Source organism: Ipomoea triloba, chromosome 1, assembly GCF_003576645.1.
Source record: "Ipomoea triloba cultivar NCNSP0323 chromosome 1, ASM357664v1".
Taxonomy (NCBI): Eukaryota; Viridiplantae; Streptophyta; class Magnoliopsida; order Solanales; family Convolvulaceae; genus Ipomoea; species Ipomoea triloba.
Window position 1 is genome coordinate 12,745,342 of NC_044916.1, and position 19,767 is coordinate 12,765,108.

The 19,767-nt window shown below is 36.2% G+C and overlaps 1 protein-coding gene across 1 annotated transcript; it reads right to left on the reverse strand.

The window, feature by feature from the left end:
- Positions 1 to 12,331: 12,331 nt before the first annotated feature.
- Positions 12,332 to 14,856, reverse strand: LOC116032721. Its single transcript, XM_031275460.1, has 3 exons — positions 14,764 to 14,856; positions 13,262 to 13,384; positions 12,332 to 13,153 (listed from the first exon to the last, which is right to left on the reverse strand). The coding sequence occupies exons 1-3, from the start codon at positions 14,854 to 14,856 to the stop codon at positions 12,332 to 12,334; spliced, it is 1,038 nt and encodes a 345-aa protein (XP_031131320.1).
- Positions 14,857 to 19,767: the final 4,911 nt, after the last annotated feature.

The window sequence follows — 19,767 nt, forward strand, 5'->3', positions numbered from 1 at the left end:
ATGTGAAGTTGAAGAGTGCGTGACGTTTGGAGCAGGGCTTATCTCGAGAGAAGATATATCATCGTATGCCTGGCTACTAAACGCATTCAAGCTTTGCATGGGACAAACACCAACGTGTATAATAACAGATCAAGACCCTGCAATGAAGGAAGTAATACCCCAGGTGTTTCCCGAAACTAGACACCGTTTCTGTATGTGGCACATCATGTCAAAAGTGGGTGTAAAGGTGGGAGTGAAATTAGCAAAAAATGAAATGTTCCGGAAGAAATTAAATGCAGTTGTGTGGAACGAAACTTTGGGACGAGAAGAATTTGAGAGCAGTTGGCATGCAATAATGGTAGAGTACGGATTAGAAGAGCACAAGTGGTTCACACAACTATTTGACGGAAGGAAAAATTGGATAGAGGCGTATTTCAAAGGAATGTTTATGGGTGGCCTAATGCGAACAACATCACGATCCGAGGCAAAAAACGGAGTATTTGGATCCTGCATCAACGATAATGGATCATTGTTAGAATGTTTCACCCAATTTGATAGTGTGATAGAAATGTAGCAACACAAACAAGAACGATTAGTCGCAGAGAGTGAAGCTTCCCTCCCAAGTACAAAGACCCCTCTAATGATATGAAAGGGAGTGTCCTGCAACATAAATAATCAATTAAATCAACATACATTCCAACGTAGAGGGAGTGGGAGGTAGGGAGAAACACAAAAACTAAGACACAAATAATCAATTAAATCAGCAAACATTCCAACATAGAGTGAATGGGAGGTAGGGAGAAGAGTTGCGGTACTTGTCAGAGAAGAGCTGAGACTTCCTTGAGCTAAAATTGAGGCGGAGTGACTGACGAAGAGGGAGTTAAACGGGTAGAGAATGGCGCGGTGAGGTGAGGTTAGAGTGGCGATTCATCCTCCTCGGACGTCATCGCAGCGGAAGAAGACGGCATTGCCGAGAACGGAGCTTGTGGCAACGACTGTAGTGGTGTTGATTTGGAGGTGCAAACATATGCGATTGTCGGACAATCCCAATTCTCTATATAATATAATAATGAGTTAATACCCATTTTGGTCCCTCGACTATTAGGTAATGCGTAATTTAGTCCCTCGACAATAAAAGTACCCATTTTAGTCCTCCGTTACAATTGCCATCCATTCGCCGTAATCAAGAGGGGCAAAAGCATCATTTTCAATAGTTGAGGGACCAAAATGGGTACTTAATAGTCGAGGGACCAAAATAGGTACTAATTATAATTATAATTATTATTATTATTATTATTATTATTATTATTATTATTCTTATTATTATATAATTATCATTATCATTATCATTATTATTATTGGGACAATGTCTCATTGTTTAGTTTTGTATATCAAGACTAGGGGTGTGTAATCGGTTAACTGAACTATTTCAATCGAAGTTTTTAAAACTTTCACCGTTAACCGAACCGACTTGAAACTTTTTTCGGTTAATCGGTAGGTTAACAGATTAACCGAACTTTTTAAATCTAAAGTTCTAAATCGTAAAAATAATACCTCTAATAATAAATCCAATCAAAATAATACATATAATAATAAATCCATAAGAAAATATACAAGAACAATATCATAAAAACATTACGCATTTATAGAGATTTTACATATTAGATTATATATATATATATATATATATATATATATTTATTTATTTATTTATATATATATTTAAAATTCCAGTTAATCGAACTGAAAAGTTCAGTTAAAAAGGTTAACCGAAAATTTCGAACCCAATTAACCGTTAAGCAAAATTTTAAAAACCTTTACCCATTAACCGAACCGAAAAAGTTCATTTAAAAACAGTTAACCGAAAATTTCAAACCCAATTAACCGTTAAACCAATAACACAAATAACAGAATATACCCATTTCGATTAACGGTTAATTGGGTTCGAAATTGTCGGTTAACCGTTTTTTAACTGAACTTTTTCAGTTCGGTTAACAGAAATTTTAAATATATATATATAAATAAATAAATATATAATCTAATATGTAAAATCTCTATAAATTTGTAATGTTTTTATGATATTGTTTTTGTATATTTTCTTATGGATTTATTATTATATGTATTATTTTAATTGGATTTATTATTATAGGTATTATTTTTAGGATTTAGAGCTTTAGCTTTAAAAAGTTCGGCTAATCTATTAAATGACCGATTGAGCGAAAAAAATTTCAGGTCGATTCGGTTAACGGTGAAAGTTTTAAACAATTCGATTAAAACAGTCCAGTTAACCGATTACACACCCCTAGTCTTGATTTAAAAAACTAAACTATGAGACATTGTCCCAATAATAATAATACTAATAATAATAATAATGATGATGATGATGATGATGATGATGATGATGATGATGATGATGATGATGATGATAACAATAATAATAATAATAATAATAATAATTACTACCTATTTTGGTCCCTCGACTATTAAAAATGACCTTTTTGCCCCTCTTTATAACGGCTGATGGACGGCAATTGTAACGGAGGACCAAATTCGGTATAATTTTACAAGTTAGAGGACTAAATTGGGTACTTTTATTGTCAAGGGACTAAATTACGCATCACCCAATAGTCGAGGGACCAAAATGGGTATTAACTCTAATATATATATATATATACATATATATACACATATTAGAAATCACTTTTTCTAAAAACATTTAGCATTAAACATAAATATTATTAATAATAATAGAAATTTAGTGGTGGTTATAATGAACCACCGTAAGTAATTGTCGCTAACAATTAATTATTTAGGTTTCCATATTAAATTAGCGGCGGTTTCTATAACTGTCTCAAAAGAGTCATTTAGAAGCGGTTATATATAACCGCCGCTAAGTATATGTCGCTAAAACATCAATTTGTTGTGGTGGATTGAGAAGCATGCAGCCTCCATATACACAATTGCAAGCTTTTACGATGTCCAGGCAGAGATATACAAAGAGTTTTTCATGCAAAATAACATGCAAGGAAGAAGAAGAAGATAGCACCGCGTACACAATCAAGGAGGGGCAAACAAAGACTTTTAAAGTGAGGTATGTAAGAGAAAGGGGAGAGGTAGAATGTTCATGTGGCAAATTCAGCAGGGTAGGAATATTATGCAGGTATGTTTTTGTAATTCTAAAGGACGATGATGCAGAAATGATTCAACCAGAGTACATACTACCGAGATGGACAAAAAATGGTAATGCAAACAAAACAGAGGAGACATCAAAGGATCACGGTGCTTCAACCAATAAAGACACATATGAAAACGAACTAGTAACTGATATCTACTATTGTGTACAATAATTCACCCCTTATTTTAGTTGTTTTGATGCTTATTTTCTTTATCCTAGTGAAATTGAGAATTGTTTGTGTGTTATATTGTCCCAGGGGTTAAATTATCCACAAGGAGCAGCAAAGGAAGAATTTTGGAACATTTTGGACAAGTTTTGGAAGAAAAGGAAACTACCTAAGGAAGGACAGGAAACAAGAATAAGAATTGGAAAAGGATTAGAAGCTTCCTCATGGGCCCAAGGCCCCATCTATCTCTTATATATTCTACATATTCTCTACAATTTAGGTAGTTCCCAACCCTAGTTAGTTTTAGTCTATTTTTTCTCTTCTCTTTAGATTTCCCTAGTATAGTTTAGATTAATTTTACATTAGATTATTTTCAAGCTTGGAATCTCGAATTGGAGTTGGGTTTGTTCTTCATCATTAGTAAAGTTCTCTTATTCCTTGATTTACTTTCTTTTCAGATTTCTTGCAATGTTTATGGTTATTTATTATTGCTTTGCTTTGTTTACTTTTATGATGCATGAGTAGTTAGCTTTTGGGTTTGGATTAGGGTTCTATTGCTATTCTTGATGCTAGGTTTATGATTATTGCATAAAGGAGATAATTTATTAACCTAGGGTTTTTATGTTTGAATTGGATTATAAATTCCTCTTATTGATAATTGATGCGCAGCTTTTATTGATTTGCTTTGGAGAGTATTTCATCACAACAAAAGTTGGGTGAAAGACTCAGCCTAACCAATTTCAACCCAAGTTTTCCTACTATGAGAAGTGGAGTAATTTGGGGCCTTATAATGCTTTTGTGTTTTAAGGTTATGATTGATGCATCACGAAAGTGGGGCAATCCTAGCCTAATTTTAATTTATTGATTACGAAAATAGTTGAACTGAATTCTTGAGTGCATTGCCAATAAATCCTTGGTTAATTGAATTTTCCCTAATTCTGAGATTGTTAGAGCATCAAGATTAGAATACCCATAATCTGACCCATTCTTTTATCATATAGTTTTTCCCTTATTTTATTTGCATCTTTTTATTTCCATACCTTAATCTTAGTTGCTTGGATTCTATTGAATTCTAAGACTTTAGTGCCTAGAATTCTATATATCATACAAATACGTGTCATAGCCCCAATCCTCAGTGGAACGATATTTACACTATCTTTTTACTATCACCATTTTACTCTTCACAATTTTGGCGCCGTTGCCGGGGATTAGTTTATTTGGTTGTATTGTCTGATTGTTTTATTTCTAGCATTAAAGTTAGTGAATTCTTAGGAGATCAATTTTTTTTTTAATTTTATTTAATCACCATTTAAAAAAAAATTGTTGCTAATGTGCCTGCAAATCTATTTCTTTTGATTTGATTGAAAGGGATGTTTCATGATGGATCAAGAATGATACTATGATTGTCAATCTTATGAGGGCAACCATTATGATGGATATGGAAATCCTTGCACAACTCAAGCCCCACCTCCTAACCATTACTACGATGCTCAATCCCAAAATTTTCATCCACCCCCAAAACTCATACTCTCAATACACTCCACACTACCAATATCCTTACCCACCACAAGATTACTTTCCAAATCCATACCACTCACCCATTCATTACATAGCATACCCCCAAAACACTCAACCTCCATATGAGCATCACACTCGTTCACAAAATGTTGGGAGGTATGAATTAGACAAAATGTTGGGAGGTATGAATTTGATGAGGAGACTTTGGCGTTGGCTAGGCGTTGGGGAGTCACTATTGTTCCCGATGATGACATTGAGGATGATGGATATCCCATGAGACCAAGTGAGGAAGAATATGTCAATAATCAATGGAAACCTCAAGAGCCATTCTATCAAGAACCTCCACAAGAAAGCCAACCTATTGATGAGGAGACGAGGTCCATGATGAATAACTTAATCATTCAAATGAACATGTTACAAGCTCAATTGGAAGATCTTAAGGCTCAAGGAAATGGCTTGAAAACTCAAGAACCCATTCAAGGTTCAAGTCCTTATGAAGATGTTATACATGAGTTGTTCACGCCAAGTGGAGGTGGTGATGAAGAGGAGAGTGAGGATGAAGATGATGATGATGAGAAAGTGAATGAGGGAATTGAAATGAAAACTTTGAATTGGGAAGAAAGTGTGGAGTTGCAAGGGAATGGTGATAAAGAGCAACTTAAAGATGGCCCAAGTAAACAAGTGCTCAAGAATGATATAGTTGGTGAAGCTTGTGGTACAAATGAGAAATGCCTCAACTTAAACACAATATTCAAGAATAATGCTCAACTTTGGCTCACAATGCTCTTCTCCATCAAATACAGTGAATTTTTTTTTATCTTATTTTTTTCGTTGTAATGCTTTTAGTTTATATTTCCCTGGCATGTTTTAAATTCATAATTTTTTATCTTATGTTTTAATCATTTTTTATCAGAGCATCCATATTTGGCCCTAGTTTTATTGTGGCATTAACAATTTTTGTCTCTCGTCAAAAAAAAACTTTAAAATGTCATTAAGTACAAATGCATTTTTATCATTTTTATATAATAGTATCCTCATATTATCAAGCATCTAACTTAACCAAACATCACAAATTTATCAACCACGTACACATCAAAAGCATGATTTACCACAAAGAAAAATACAACAATAGTACTATATGCGAGAAAAACAAATTATCAGAGCATATACATTTGGACCTAGTATCAGAGTATCTACATTTAAATATTTTTATCAAAGCATCCACTTTTGGTCTCAGTATTATTATGGCATGACAAGTTTTAGTCCCCCGTTCAAATTGAGTTGATCCTGCTGTGTATTTATGTATTTTTTTTTTAAAAAAAATCCGTAATTGAACACCGAAATAGCTTTGTATTTTACGACATTAAAACTATTTTATTGATAGATCACCAAAAAATAGTAAAGCAAATATATATATACATATGTATATATATATATATATATAATGAATGCATATTGTTCATATATACCATATAATATAATCTAGATTCAATTTTCTAAAGTTAAAATTTATGTCTTGCAGCTGAAATAAAGATAAAATATTCCACGATCTTGATCTTTTAAGCCTCAACCGTTGACTCAATTTGATTGCAACTTTTCTCTAACTTTTAATTTGCAGCTTAAACACAATATTCAAGAATAATGCTCAACTTTGGCTCACAATGCTCTTCTCCATCAAATACAGTAAATTTTTTTTATCTTATTTTTTTCGTTGTAATGCTTCTAGTTTATATTTCCCTAGCATGTTTTAAATTCATAATTTTTTATCTTATGTTTTAATCATTTTTTATCAGAGCATCCATATTTGTTCCTAGTTTTATTGTGACATGAACATTTTTGGTATCTCGTCAAAAAAATCTTTAAAACGTCATTAAGTACAAATGCATTTTTATCATTTTTTAGAAGTATTATCATATTATTAAGCATCTAACTTAACCAAACATCACAAATTTATCAACTACATATACATTAAAAGCATGATTTACCACAAAGAAAAATACAACAATAGTTCTATATGCGAGAAAAACAGATTATCAGAGCATCTACATTTGGACCTAGTATCAGAGCATCTATGTAGGAAAATTTTAATATAGTCCTCGCAAGTGCACGAATCAATTGCAGTATAGCGTGCAAAGCAAAGGTCGATCCCACAGGGAATTAATACTATGCAATGTGTAAACTTGAAATTAAACGAACTTGACAATTTGAAGTACTGTTCAAAACTAAAAACAATTTCAATAGTGAAAACTGAACTAAATGATATATAGAAAACCGAGACAAGAAACAAGCAATTAAAAATCTTGACAATAAGATTGCAAATAAATTAACTAACAGGAGAAAAGAAATGCTAGGTAAGTAAATAAACTACCATAATAGTCAAGGAATTTTGGTTAACAAATAATTGAGTACTAAAGATTGTATTTAACAAACCGTATGCATTAATAACAACTACAGGCATCAAACAGCAGCATTGTAATTCATACTCATAATGAATTGAAAAGGTAATTACTATTCTAAACTCAAATTAAAAGCAACGAAAGGAATCAGAATATGCATTCTAAACTCAAATTAAAAATAAAGTAAGGAATCTGACTTTGCATTCTCAACTACAACTAAAAACAAAGAATGGAATTTGACTTTGCATTCTCAACTCAAATTAAAAACAAAGAAAGGAAACATAATTGCTATGGCCTCCTAGAAATTAACGTAGCTACCAACCGATTTCATTGCCAAAATGACTTCGAACCTTGCTGCCGTCGGAACTGAATTTCGCCGATTTCGCCGCCGAACCCAGTTGTGCTGACCGGAAAACCACTTTGTTCGACGTCACCGGAATTTGTCCGGGTCGGAACTGATGATGCCTTTCTCTACGCAAAAAGCCCCCCATTTTTACTGTCAGCCTAGCCTACTGCCCCTCCGATTTCGACGCGCAATTTGCTCCAACTCCCTGTATCAGATTCACCTCAGACCGTTTCTTTCGACAGACTTCCAAGCTACGATTCCGGCGTTCTGATTCGCTCTAATCGGTCAATTAGCTCTGCGCCCCTATTTCGCTAATTACTGTACTGGAACAAGACTTAGTCAAATGGGCTCAAATTGTTGGGCTGGGGTGGTGGGTTAGTTAAAGACAATAATACTTGTTTGATAATCAATTCGTAAAACTAAAGCAATAAACTAAGTAAAACAACTAAAAGCCCACTGTACTTAAAAAAAAAACTAATTAATAATACAAAAAAATATTAAAAAGTCTTTTCAATTATAGCAATAATTATTTAAACTAACATTAAAAATAACATTATCAAATTTCCCTACACTTATTTACTTGCTTGTCCTCAAGCAAAGACATTATTGAAAAGAAAAGAAATCAGGTATTAGATCGAGCTTCACCCAAATAGCCTTTCGAACTTATTTGCCCCATTAATGCAGGATTAGTGTCAACTCATAGAGTGCATAAACACTTGACTAGGAATTAAATAACTTCAACATGTTTATTCATAAAAATAAAGCTTATACTTGTGTGCTGATACCCGTTATATGAGCTATACAAAAATCCAATAAATATAAACAAAATTTCACAAAATACAACCTAAATCAAATTCAGAAACATTCTATCACAGTGCAAGTGCAAAATATGAAGGAAACAAGGATCACGACATTTATTAAAAATTAAAATGTAAATATTCGTCTCTTCCAAAGTACACTCATTATTTTTCTATTTATGACTTTTTCCAAAGAGAACTTCCCCAAAAAACCTCGCCATTTTACGCCAGGCATGTTTAGGTTTTCAATTTTGTGTGTACTCATGAACCAGACCACGACACTTATTTATTTATTTATGGTACATGTGTAGGTGGTTGATTCAGCAGAGTAGAATCTCTGATTTATTGCAAATAAAATAAATAAATAAAACACTATAATTCTTTTTTACCTCACTTATGCCACAAAGATGATCCTTGAAACCAACAAACTACACCACAATTTATAGCACTCAAGAATTATTTAAGAATTTGAAAAAGATAATATAAAGTGAAACCAACATATAACTATCAAAGAAAATGCATAAAACATATAAGGGTATTTGTGATTTTCAAATTCTATTTACTTTGTTTTTTCCTCTTTTTTTTTTGATTGATTTTTTTTTTTGGTTAAAGTTATTCAAAATATAGAACAAAAGGCAATTAACAATTAGTCACATGCAGTATACATACTAAGAGCTGACAGAAACTTGCATTATTTTCATCATAGGCTATTCAATAAGCTTATTGGGTAAGAGCTCAAGTTCATACTTATTTATTTAAAAGTATTTTTTTTATAAACAAAATAGAAATCCCCTTCCCCACACTTATTTCAAACATTGTCCTCAATGTTGAGAACAAAAATTAAAAGAGAAACACAACATAAGAGCTCATCAAATTATGGAAAGAACATAAATAAGGGAAATGAAAATAAAGGAAAAGGGAAAGAGAACCCGGTTGCCTCCCAAAAGCGCTTCAATTATTGTGACAACATGGGCATTCATAATCCTGCAATTGTACCTGTTCAACAATTTGGACTGATGGATCACCCTCAAGGTATTGCTTTAGTCTATGCCCATTTACCTTAAATTTTTCACCTATTCTTGGATTTTCAATCTCATAGGCACCATGAGAAAATACTTCAACTACCACAAATGGCTCTGTCCATCTCGATTTTAATTTACCTGGAAACAATCTCAATCGAGAGTTAAATAACAAAACTTTCATACCAAGTTCAAAATTTTTCCTCAAAATGAATTTATCATGATAGGCCTTGGTTCTCTCTTTATAAATTTTTAAGTTTTCATAAGCCTCATTTCGTATTTCATCCAATTCATTCAAATTTAATTTTCTTATCTCACCAGCACTCTACAAGTCAAAATTCAGGAATTTAATAGCCCAATAGGCTCTGTGTTCTAATTCCACGGGCAAATGACAAGCTTTACCAAATACTAACCTGTATGGGCTCATACCAATCAGGGTCTTGTAGGCTGTCCTGTAAGCCCACAGTGCATCATTCAATTTGACGGCCCAATTCTTCCGGGAAGAATTTACCGTCTTTTCCAAGATCCCCGTAATCTGTCTGTTACTCAACTCCACTTGGCCAGAGGTTTGTGGATGGTATGGAGTAGCCACTCTATGAGTAATGCCATATTTTTTCAGTAGACCTGCAAAAAGTTTATTACAGAAGTGGTACCTTCATCGCTAATAATAGCTCTGGCGTCCCAAACCTGGCAAAAATATCTTTCAAAAACATCAAAACAACTTTACTGTCATTTGTCCTAGTAGCTACAGCTTCAACCCATTTTGACACATAATCAACAGCCATAAGAATATAATTATAAGCAAAGGAAGTAGGAAAAGGCCCCATGAAATCAATTCCCAAACATCAAACAGATCAACAACCAAAATATTCGAAAGGGGCATTTCATGACGCTTACTTATATTACCAGTCCTCTGGCATCTATCACACTTAGCACAAAAGTCAAATGCATCCTTGAACAAAGTGGGCCAATAAAAGCCAGACTGCAAAACTTTCAATGCAGTTTTCTTCCCACTAAAATGTCCTCCGCAACTTAAAGTGTGGCTATGATTCAAAATATTTTGTTGTTCAAACTCAAGAATACACCTTCTAATTATTTGATCAGGACAGATTTTAAACAAATAAGGCTCATCCCAAAAGAAATGTTTTGCTTTAGAAAGAAAGTGTTTTTTTTCTTGTGAATTCAAGTCTGGGTGAAATTGACCCGAGACTAAATAATTCACAAAATCTGCATACCAGGGCTCTTTATTTTGGAACGAAAGCAACTGCTCATCAGGGAACCTGTCATTTATAGGAATATCAGAATTAGGACAATTATTAGCTGCATTAGGTAAACGAGACAAATGATCAGGGACCACATTCTCGCACCCTTTCTTGTCCCTGATAGTCAAATCAAATTCTTGCAGCAACAAAATCCATCTTATTAGTATAGGTTTAGCATCTTTTTTAGCCAACAAAAATTTCAAAGCAGAATGATCAGAATAAACAATCACTTTAGGACCAATCAAGTAGGAATGAAATTTTTTTAATGCAAAGACTACCGCTAACAACTCCTTTTTAGTGGTTGTGTAGTTAACCTGAGCATTATCCAAAGTTTTACTTGCATAATGAATCACATAAGGCAGTTTATTAATTCTTTGGCCTAAAACAGCTCCTACGGCATAATCATATGCATCACACATTATTTCAAAAGCATGTTCCCAGTTAGGTGCAGCAAGAATGGGAGCAGAAGTTAATTTTTCCTTCAAAAAGTTGAAAGCAGACAAACATTCATCATCAAACTTAAAGAGAACATCTTTTGCTAGCAGGTTACACATAGGCCTACAAATTTTCGAAAAGTCTTTTATGAAGTGCCTGTAAAAACCTGCATGACCAAGAAAACTTCGCACTTCTTTCACAGATGTAGGGGGAGGTAATTTAGAAATAACTTCAATTTTAGCCCTGTCAACCTATATGCCCCTGTCAGAAATTATATGCCCTAAAACAATGCCCTCTTTAACCATGAAATTACTTTTCTCCCAACTCAAGGTCAAGTTCATTTTAACACATCTTTCAAGCACAGAAGATAAATGAGAAAGACAGTTATCAAAAGAATCACCAAACAGAGAAAAATCATCCATAAACACTTCAACATATCTTTCAATCATATCAGAAAATATCGACATCATACACCTTTGAAAAGTTACAGGTGCATTACATAATCCAAATGACATTATGCGGTAAGCAAAAGTGCCAAAAGGGCATGTAAATGTCGTTTTTTCCTGATCTTCAGGTGCAATAGGAATTTGAAAATAACCTTGAAAGCCATCTAAAAAGCAGTAATAAGCATGCCCAGCTAATCTTTCTAACATTTGATCAATGAAGGGCAAAGGAAAATGATCTTTTTTAGTGGCAACATTCAATTTTCTATAGTTTATGCACATGCGCCATCCAGTTACTGTTCTAGTTGGGATTAATTCATTTTTTTCATTAGTTACCACAGTAATTCCAGATTTCTTTAGCACTACGTGAATTGGACTTACCCATTTACTATCTGAAATTGGGTAAATAATACCCGAGTCTAGCAACTTTAGGACTTCTGCACGTACAACCTCCTTCATGTTCGGATTTAACCTGCGCTGAGATTGACGGACAGGAGTTGCCCCTTCTTCAAGTAAGATCCGGTGCATACAAACGGTTGGACTTATTCCTTTAATATCTCCTATTGTCCAACCAATTGCACTTTTATATTTTTTAATACCTCTAGCAATTTTGTTTCTTGTTCCTGTGAAAGGTTAGAGGCAATTATTACATGATAAGTATTATTTGGACCTAAGAAAACATATTTTAAAGAACTAGGAAGAGGCTTTAATTCCAGCTTGGGCGGAACGTCAGCTTCAATTGAGGGATGGTGTTTTTCTTTTATTTTCTCCAGGCAGTCTGTGAGTGAACATCCTTCAACACCCCCCCTCTTTTATTGGGCTTTGATTAGGTTCCTCTTCATCAGCTTCGACCTTCAACGGAGATTCATCTAAAAACTCAGCAGAAATTATGGAATCTAAAATGTCTACAGCAAAGCAATGATTATTATTGTTTTCAGGCAATTTCATTGATTTCAGAATGGAAAATTCAACAGTTTCATCAAGGACAGTCATGGTTAATTTTCCATTTTGTACATCAATCATTGTTTTTGCTGTGGCCATAAAAGGTCGGCCAAGGAAAATAAGCATATCCTGCGCATGATTGCACTTTTTATTTATATCTAAAACAACAAAGTCGGCAGGAATTATTAGTTTATCAACTTGGACCAAAACATCTTCTACAATGCCCCTAGGATATCTAACAGAACGATCAGAAAGCTCTAGGGACATTGTAGTAGGTTTTAATCTATGCAGACCTAACTGCAAGTAGATAGAATAAGGCATCAAGTTAATGCTTGTCCCTAAATCAAGCATTGCCTTTTCTTTCTTAGAATTCCCCAATGTAATAGTTATTATGAAACTATCGGGGTCTTCTAATTTTGGGGGCAAGTCAGTTTGCAAAACAGCACTAACGGTTTTAGAAATAAAAACTTTTTCATTATGTGTATACCTACGCTTTCTAGTGTTTAGTTCTTTTAAAAACTTAGCATAGGCAGGCATATTTTTAATCATGTCTAACAAAGGCAAATTCACATTCACTTTTGACAACAAATCATAAATCTCAGAAAATGATCTATCAAACTTTGAATTTTTCAACCTACCAGGAAATGGAACTGGGGGAGCGTATGGCTTAGGGGGCTGATAGACGCCAAAAGTACCTAACTATCTAGAATTAATTAAGTCGATTTCTTGCCAACACAAAGATTTGAAAGGGGCAATTATGTATTTTCATGCTATTTTGCTAACATTTTGCAAAAGAACTTTGTGTGGAATGTTTTGAAGGATTTCCACAGGATCAATGGCTGAAATCAACCAAGGAAAGCGTGAACGATGTAGAGAAGAACCAATCCACACAGGGACACGCAAAGACTAAGCCAAAAACAACAAAGAAAACGAAAACGGAGAAATTCGCGTCCACAAGCCTCACCACGCGTGTGAGCGTGCGTGGAATTATTCCAGTAAGCATCCACGCCTACCCACACGCGTGTAGACTGGCGTGGACGGGTACCAGAACCCTGCGCGATATTTTAGTATTTAAGGGACATTTTAGCTAGGAGGAAGGGGTTCTTTTACCAATTTTTCAATTCTCATTTTAGATTAGGGTTAGATAGGACTAGAGAGTGGAGGAAGAACTCCTTGGAGAAGAGAAACTTGGATCTCCATAGCTTGGGAATCCTTTGGGGTAAAATATTTCATTGTTATTTGATTTCTCTTTGGGAATTCTCTCTTGCACTTTCATTTTCCTAAAGACATTTGCTTTTTACTTTGATCTTGTAAATATGCTTTGCTATTTGAATGAAATGATGTTATTAAAGCCTATGAATGGCTAGTCCTTAGGATAGGGGCTAAGAAGAATGGAGATTTGGTATTCATGATCTTAAATTATTGAATGAGTTTTGATTTCTTTGGGATTGTTGAAATTGTGTGTATGTTTTGGATGAACTTGTTAGATCGAGGGCCCCGATCTCTTCAAGAATATAGGATCATCCCTTTGGCGAGATATCGCAAAGGGATGGGAGCCTACTACCCATCTTCCGCTCTCAATCTGAGAAGATGAGATCCGGAGGGAACTTGTAGACAAAGTGTTTGACAAAATTCCCCAACTGACTGAGGATTGGGAGCTTGAGTGTGACGCCACTCAGGACAGTGTTCCAAGCTCCTTCAATCATGTCTCAATGGAAATCAAATCTCTCCCGTATGCTTTGAACCCATCTCCACGACATTCTAGCCCCCATCCGCCTTGAATTCATATTTACTTTTTAACTCTATCCAACCCTTTGCACTCTCACTACCTTACTTTATCAATCTTTATATTTTCGTCTTTAGTGTTATCTAAACCGTAAAAGATAGGAAATCTATTTTCTCCAATTTGCCATCCACGTGAGACACGACACTCGGGGAGTTCAAGACTCTTCGTTTCAACATCACCCTTCCTTTCATATCTATTATCACACCTCACCACGTATCACTGCTTCTTCAAAATGGCGCCGTTGCCGGGGATGGCAAACGGTGAAATTTAAAGTTTTACTATCTTGAATCGTTTAGATAACTTGTTTAATTCATTCTCTTTTGTTTTGTTCTATTGCTATCTACACTTTCACACCCAACCACACACCCTTTGAGCTGATTTGTGAAAGGAGCTACCTCTTGTGCTCCGATTCTTTGTCTGAAAATTTGATTGCAGGTTCTCTGCTACGCAACCATGGACCCACCTCCACCTAATGAACGAGCCTACCATAGTCAATCACCTTATGGAAGAAATTCTTACTATCCCTCACCCCCACATCAACCACATCCACCACCTCAATACTATCACACTTACTCTTTTCCCTACCCACCATCTTTTCATTATCCTGTACATCCACCACCCACTTATTACCATGAACAAGCTTATGCAACCCGGCATTATCAGCCACAAAGATATCCTACTCATGAGATGCCTCCACACTACCCTCCAATGCACCCTGGCGAGCGAAAAAATCCAAATTCTGAAGATTTCGTGAACAGTGGCCAATCCACGCGAGCAACACGCGTGTGGACAGGCGTGGATGCTCACTGGAATAACTCCACGCACGCTCACACGCGTGGTAACGGCATGGACAGAGCAGAAAATTATACCTACTCTTCTACTTCTCCAGATCAGCCTCTTTCACCTAAAGACAACCAAAGCACCCTTGAACAACACCTAAATGATTTTATACGTGAGACGAGGGAGGAGAATGCTAAACTTAAAGAGACTATCACCAAGGAGATGTTGGGAGAAATTCAAGAGCTCCGCCACGAAACACTCTCACCGCTCCAGACTGTTGAGAGCACTCTGGCAAAGATCATGGAAATTATCCAAGTTCAAGGAGAGACGGACGTGAATGCTGTCACACTTAGGAGTGGGATAGCACTTCCAGAAGTTGTTCCACCACCACCACAACCTGTTCAAGTGGAAGAACCAAGAATGAAAGATGATGAGACTTTCAATACAAGACAAGATGAACAAGCAATTGAAAAAGAAATCGGAAGGGAAGAATCACAGACGCAACCTTCGCGAAAAGGGAAAGAAATCATGTAAGAGCTACCCCCGATACCGAAAGCAAAGCTCCCATTTCCTCAAAGATTTCGCACTGACATCGATAACGCCAAGTATGATAAGTTCTTACAAATGCTACGGCAACTGCACATCGATATGCCATTCATCGACGCCTTGGGAGAAATGCCGAGGTATGCCAAATTCCTTAAGGACCTTTTGTCTAACAAAAAGAGGTTAGTTGAAACAGCTACCGTTGTGCTAGGAGAAGAGTGTTCTGCTATATTACATAAGAATGTGCCCTGGAAATTGAAAGATCCGGGTAGTTTCACTATACCATGTAATATAGGAGGAACCACTTTTAATAGGGCTTTAGCAGATCTAGGTGCTAGCATTAATCTGATGCCTTTTGCGTTATATCGAAAATTGAATTTAGGGACTCTTAAGCCTACCCGCATGTGTATTCAATTAGCAGACCGATCCACCAAATACCCCAGAGGTATCGTGGAAGACGTGTTGGTCCAAGTCGATAAATTCATTTTTCCCGTAGATTTTGTGATCTTAGATATGGACCCAGATGTGGAGATTCCTCTCATCTTGGGAAAACCCTCTTTAGCAACCGCTAGAGCTTTGATAGATGTAGGAAAAGGCAAACTTGTTATCCGAGTGGGTGACGAGTCTGCCAGCTTCGACGTAACCAAAATCATGAAATATCCTTTGGATGGAGACGAATGCTTTTTCATCGACTACGTGCATGATGAAATTGACTATCTATGCAAGCTGCCCCAAGCCAAACGGCACGATTGTGACTGGGAATGTCCCACAGGGGCAAGAGATTGTAATGAAAACACTTTTGAGCATGAGCTGAACACTTTACATATTGCTTTACACCGAGAGGTTGATCGTTTTAACTTGATTGATAATGCTCGTGCTTCTAAACTCGTTGAAAATATGAATTGTATTGGTGAAGTTTCGGAGGATCTGGGTGGAGAAGATGGGGATGAATTTGAGGGGGAATTAGATGGTGGAAGCGAGAAAAGAAAGGAGGAGGATGAGATAATACAGGAAGGAGAATTGAAACAATTGTCTACACATCTCGAGTATGCTTACCTAGGATCGGGAAAAGAATTGCCAGTTGTCATTTCAACGGATCTCTCGGTCAAGCAAAAGGAACAACTGATCACAATGTTAAAGAAAAACAAGGAAGCAATAGGGTGGAGGATGACTGATTTGAAAGGCATTAATATAGCAATTTTCACACATAAAATTCTGTTGGAAGAAGGTTCGAAACCTATAGCACAACCGCAGTGACGACTTAATCCGAACACATTTGAAGTTGTAAAAAATGCGGTGATCAAACTTATGGACGTCAGAATGATTTACCCTATTTCAGACAGCACTTGGGTTAGTCCAACTCATGTGGTGCCCAAGAAAGGAGGAATCACAGTCACTGAAAACGACAACAAGGAATTGATCCCTACTAGAAAAATAACTGGATGGAGAGTCTGCATCGATTACCGAAAACTCAACGAAGCCACTCGTAAATACCATTTCCCTCTACCCTTTATAGATCAAATGATTGAGAAAGTGAGCGGGTTTGGCTACTATTGTTTCTTGGACGGAATGAGCGGATACTTCCAAATTCCAGTAGCTCTAGAAGATCAAGAGAAAACGACATTCACTTGTCCATTTGGTACATTCGCTTATAGGAGGATGTCGTTCGGTCTCTGCAATGCCCCTGCTACCTTCATGCGCTGCATGTTGGCTATTTTTGAAGATTTCATCGGCGATTTTATGCAGGTATTCATGGATGACTTCACGGTTTTTGGAGAAACTTTCGAAGAATGCCTCAGAAATCTAGAAAAAGTGTTAGAAAGATGTCAACAGATGAACTTAACACTATCTTGGGAAAAGTGCTATTATATGGTTAAGGAAGGGATTGTGCTGGGACATAAGGTTTCGAAAAAGAGAATTGAGGTTGACAGAGCTAAAACAGCGATCATCGAAACCCTACCACCACCACACAATGTGACATCTTTAAGGAGAGAAACTACTTCTTCCACGCCGGTTGCAGCAGGCCAGCAGCATCGTCTCTCTGTGCAGCAGTCTTGGGTGTGAAAGGATTGAAAATTGAGTTTGATATGAAGATGAGAAGATTTTTAGGGAACGAATAAGAGGGGGAGAGAATTAAGAAAAAGGGAAATTTCATTTCAATACCCAATAATCCTAAAAACAATTCCCAACTTCCATAAATAACATACGAATGCTAAATGGAACAAGCATACAAAAGCAATCAGACAAAATAAGATAAATAATAGTTGTCAAGCAATTCAATCTGTCATTTGGTATCCTCCTTGTTTTCAGAATTTATCACTTCATCCTTCTTCTTTCTTGATTACAAATTCAGTCCTTGGGCTATGACACTCTAAGGGCCATCGGCGAAGTTGAATTTTCCGAAGTTCCTCACCGCCGTCCAAAAAGAAAGCCACTCAAAGTCGAGGTTGAATCGAAGTTGAGAGTGGATGCCATCGGCGAGGTTGAATCAAAGTCGAGTCCAGAGTGGAGGCCACTCAAAGCTCCATGGTTGCCGAAGACGATAACGCCGCCACTACTTTGACTGAACTGAAAAAAGAACAAGAAGAAGAATATTAGGGCAGTAGAAGCGAAGAAGAAAGAAAATGGGTAAAGTTTTTCCAAAAGAAATAAAAATAAAATGGGTAAAGTGAAATTATGAATTATTTTAAAATTTGATTTTTTTAACGCATGCAGATGTGACAAGTCAAATATTAAATTTATTGCCAAGTGATGTTGTGTGTATAGTGGGAGTGAATGTGAAGGTGGTAAAACGAAGAGTCAAGACTCCCCGAGTGTCGTGTCTCTCAAGGATGGCGAATGGGAACCGAATTTATGTTGACATTTAAGAGGTTGATAGGTAAGAGTTACAAGAATCAAAGGGAGAGGTGTTGTTCATGGTTGGTTTTGAAGGTAAAAAGGGATAGAAAATACAAAAGATGGTTGGTTTTGAAGGTAAAAAGGGATAGAAAATACAAAAGGTAAATGGTTTTGAAGGTAAAAAGGGATAGAAAATACAAAAGGTAAACGGAAGGGGTGCAAAAAAGGGATAGAAAATACAAAAGGTAAACGGAAGGGGTGCACGCCAAAGTTAAGCTAAAGGATTGATTATCGTAGGTAGCTTGGAATTGGGTTTCGGGATTGATCTAGGGAGTCACGGTCTTTGTATTGAGTGGCGTCACACTCAAACTCTCAATCCTCATTCGGTTGAGGCATTTTATCGAACACATTGCCTATCACTCCTCTAGGATCTCATCCTTTCGGATTAAGAGTGGAGATATAGATGAGTTGGGCTCGTGAGAGGCCGCTATCGCGTACTCTCTCACTTCCACTCGGTTTACTACCTATCCCGGCCGGAAATAGAAGCAAAGATTGAACAACATCATCCATACAAAACATCAATCATACTCCCACAATACCAAGATCATAAGATAAAATCAAAGCATCAATCCATAGATTAACAAGGGCACACACACCCAAACTACTCTACTCTAACATAGAAAACATTAAATCAACAAAAGAAACAAAGAAATAAAGTAAAGATCCAAACTTTATATTAAAAGAAGAGTATTACCTAAGGAAAGCTTTGGATCTACATCTTCTTCATCTTCTATACTAAGCTAAATCTAATCTAAGGAGGATTTGTCTTCCTCCCCAAAGGGGAAGAAATTGGAGAAGAAAACCAGATCTAAAGTTTATTGGGGCTGTGGGGAACTGATCTAAAAGACCTATAAAGGTCATATATATAGCCCCCAAAATCTCGCCCTAATAATTTCCGCGCTGTGTCGCGTCCACGCGGCTCACACACGTGTGAGCGTGCGTGGGAGCGAACCAGTAAGCAACCACGCCGCTCACACGCGTGTGAGCGTACGTGGTGAAGTTTGCTTCTTCTGTCTTCTTCTATGTTGTAGCTCTCGTCGATACGGTTCCATAGCCACCTGTCTCGCCTCATTTGGACATTCCTAGCTCCAGTTACGTCCGTTTTACTGAAGTGTCGCCGGAATGCCCTGCAAAGTGCAAGAATTGTGCAAATTATATAAAAATACACAAGATTAGTCCCTAGACCTATATGCAATGAAATTACCCTATCTTAGCATGTTTCTAGGCCTAATGGACATCTATTATAGCATATTTTACACCTAAATGACCCCTAAAATATGGC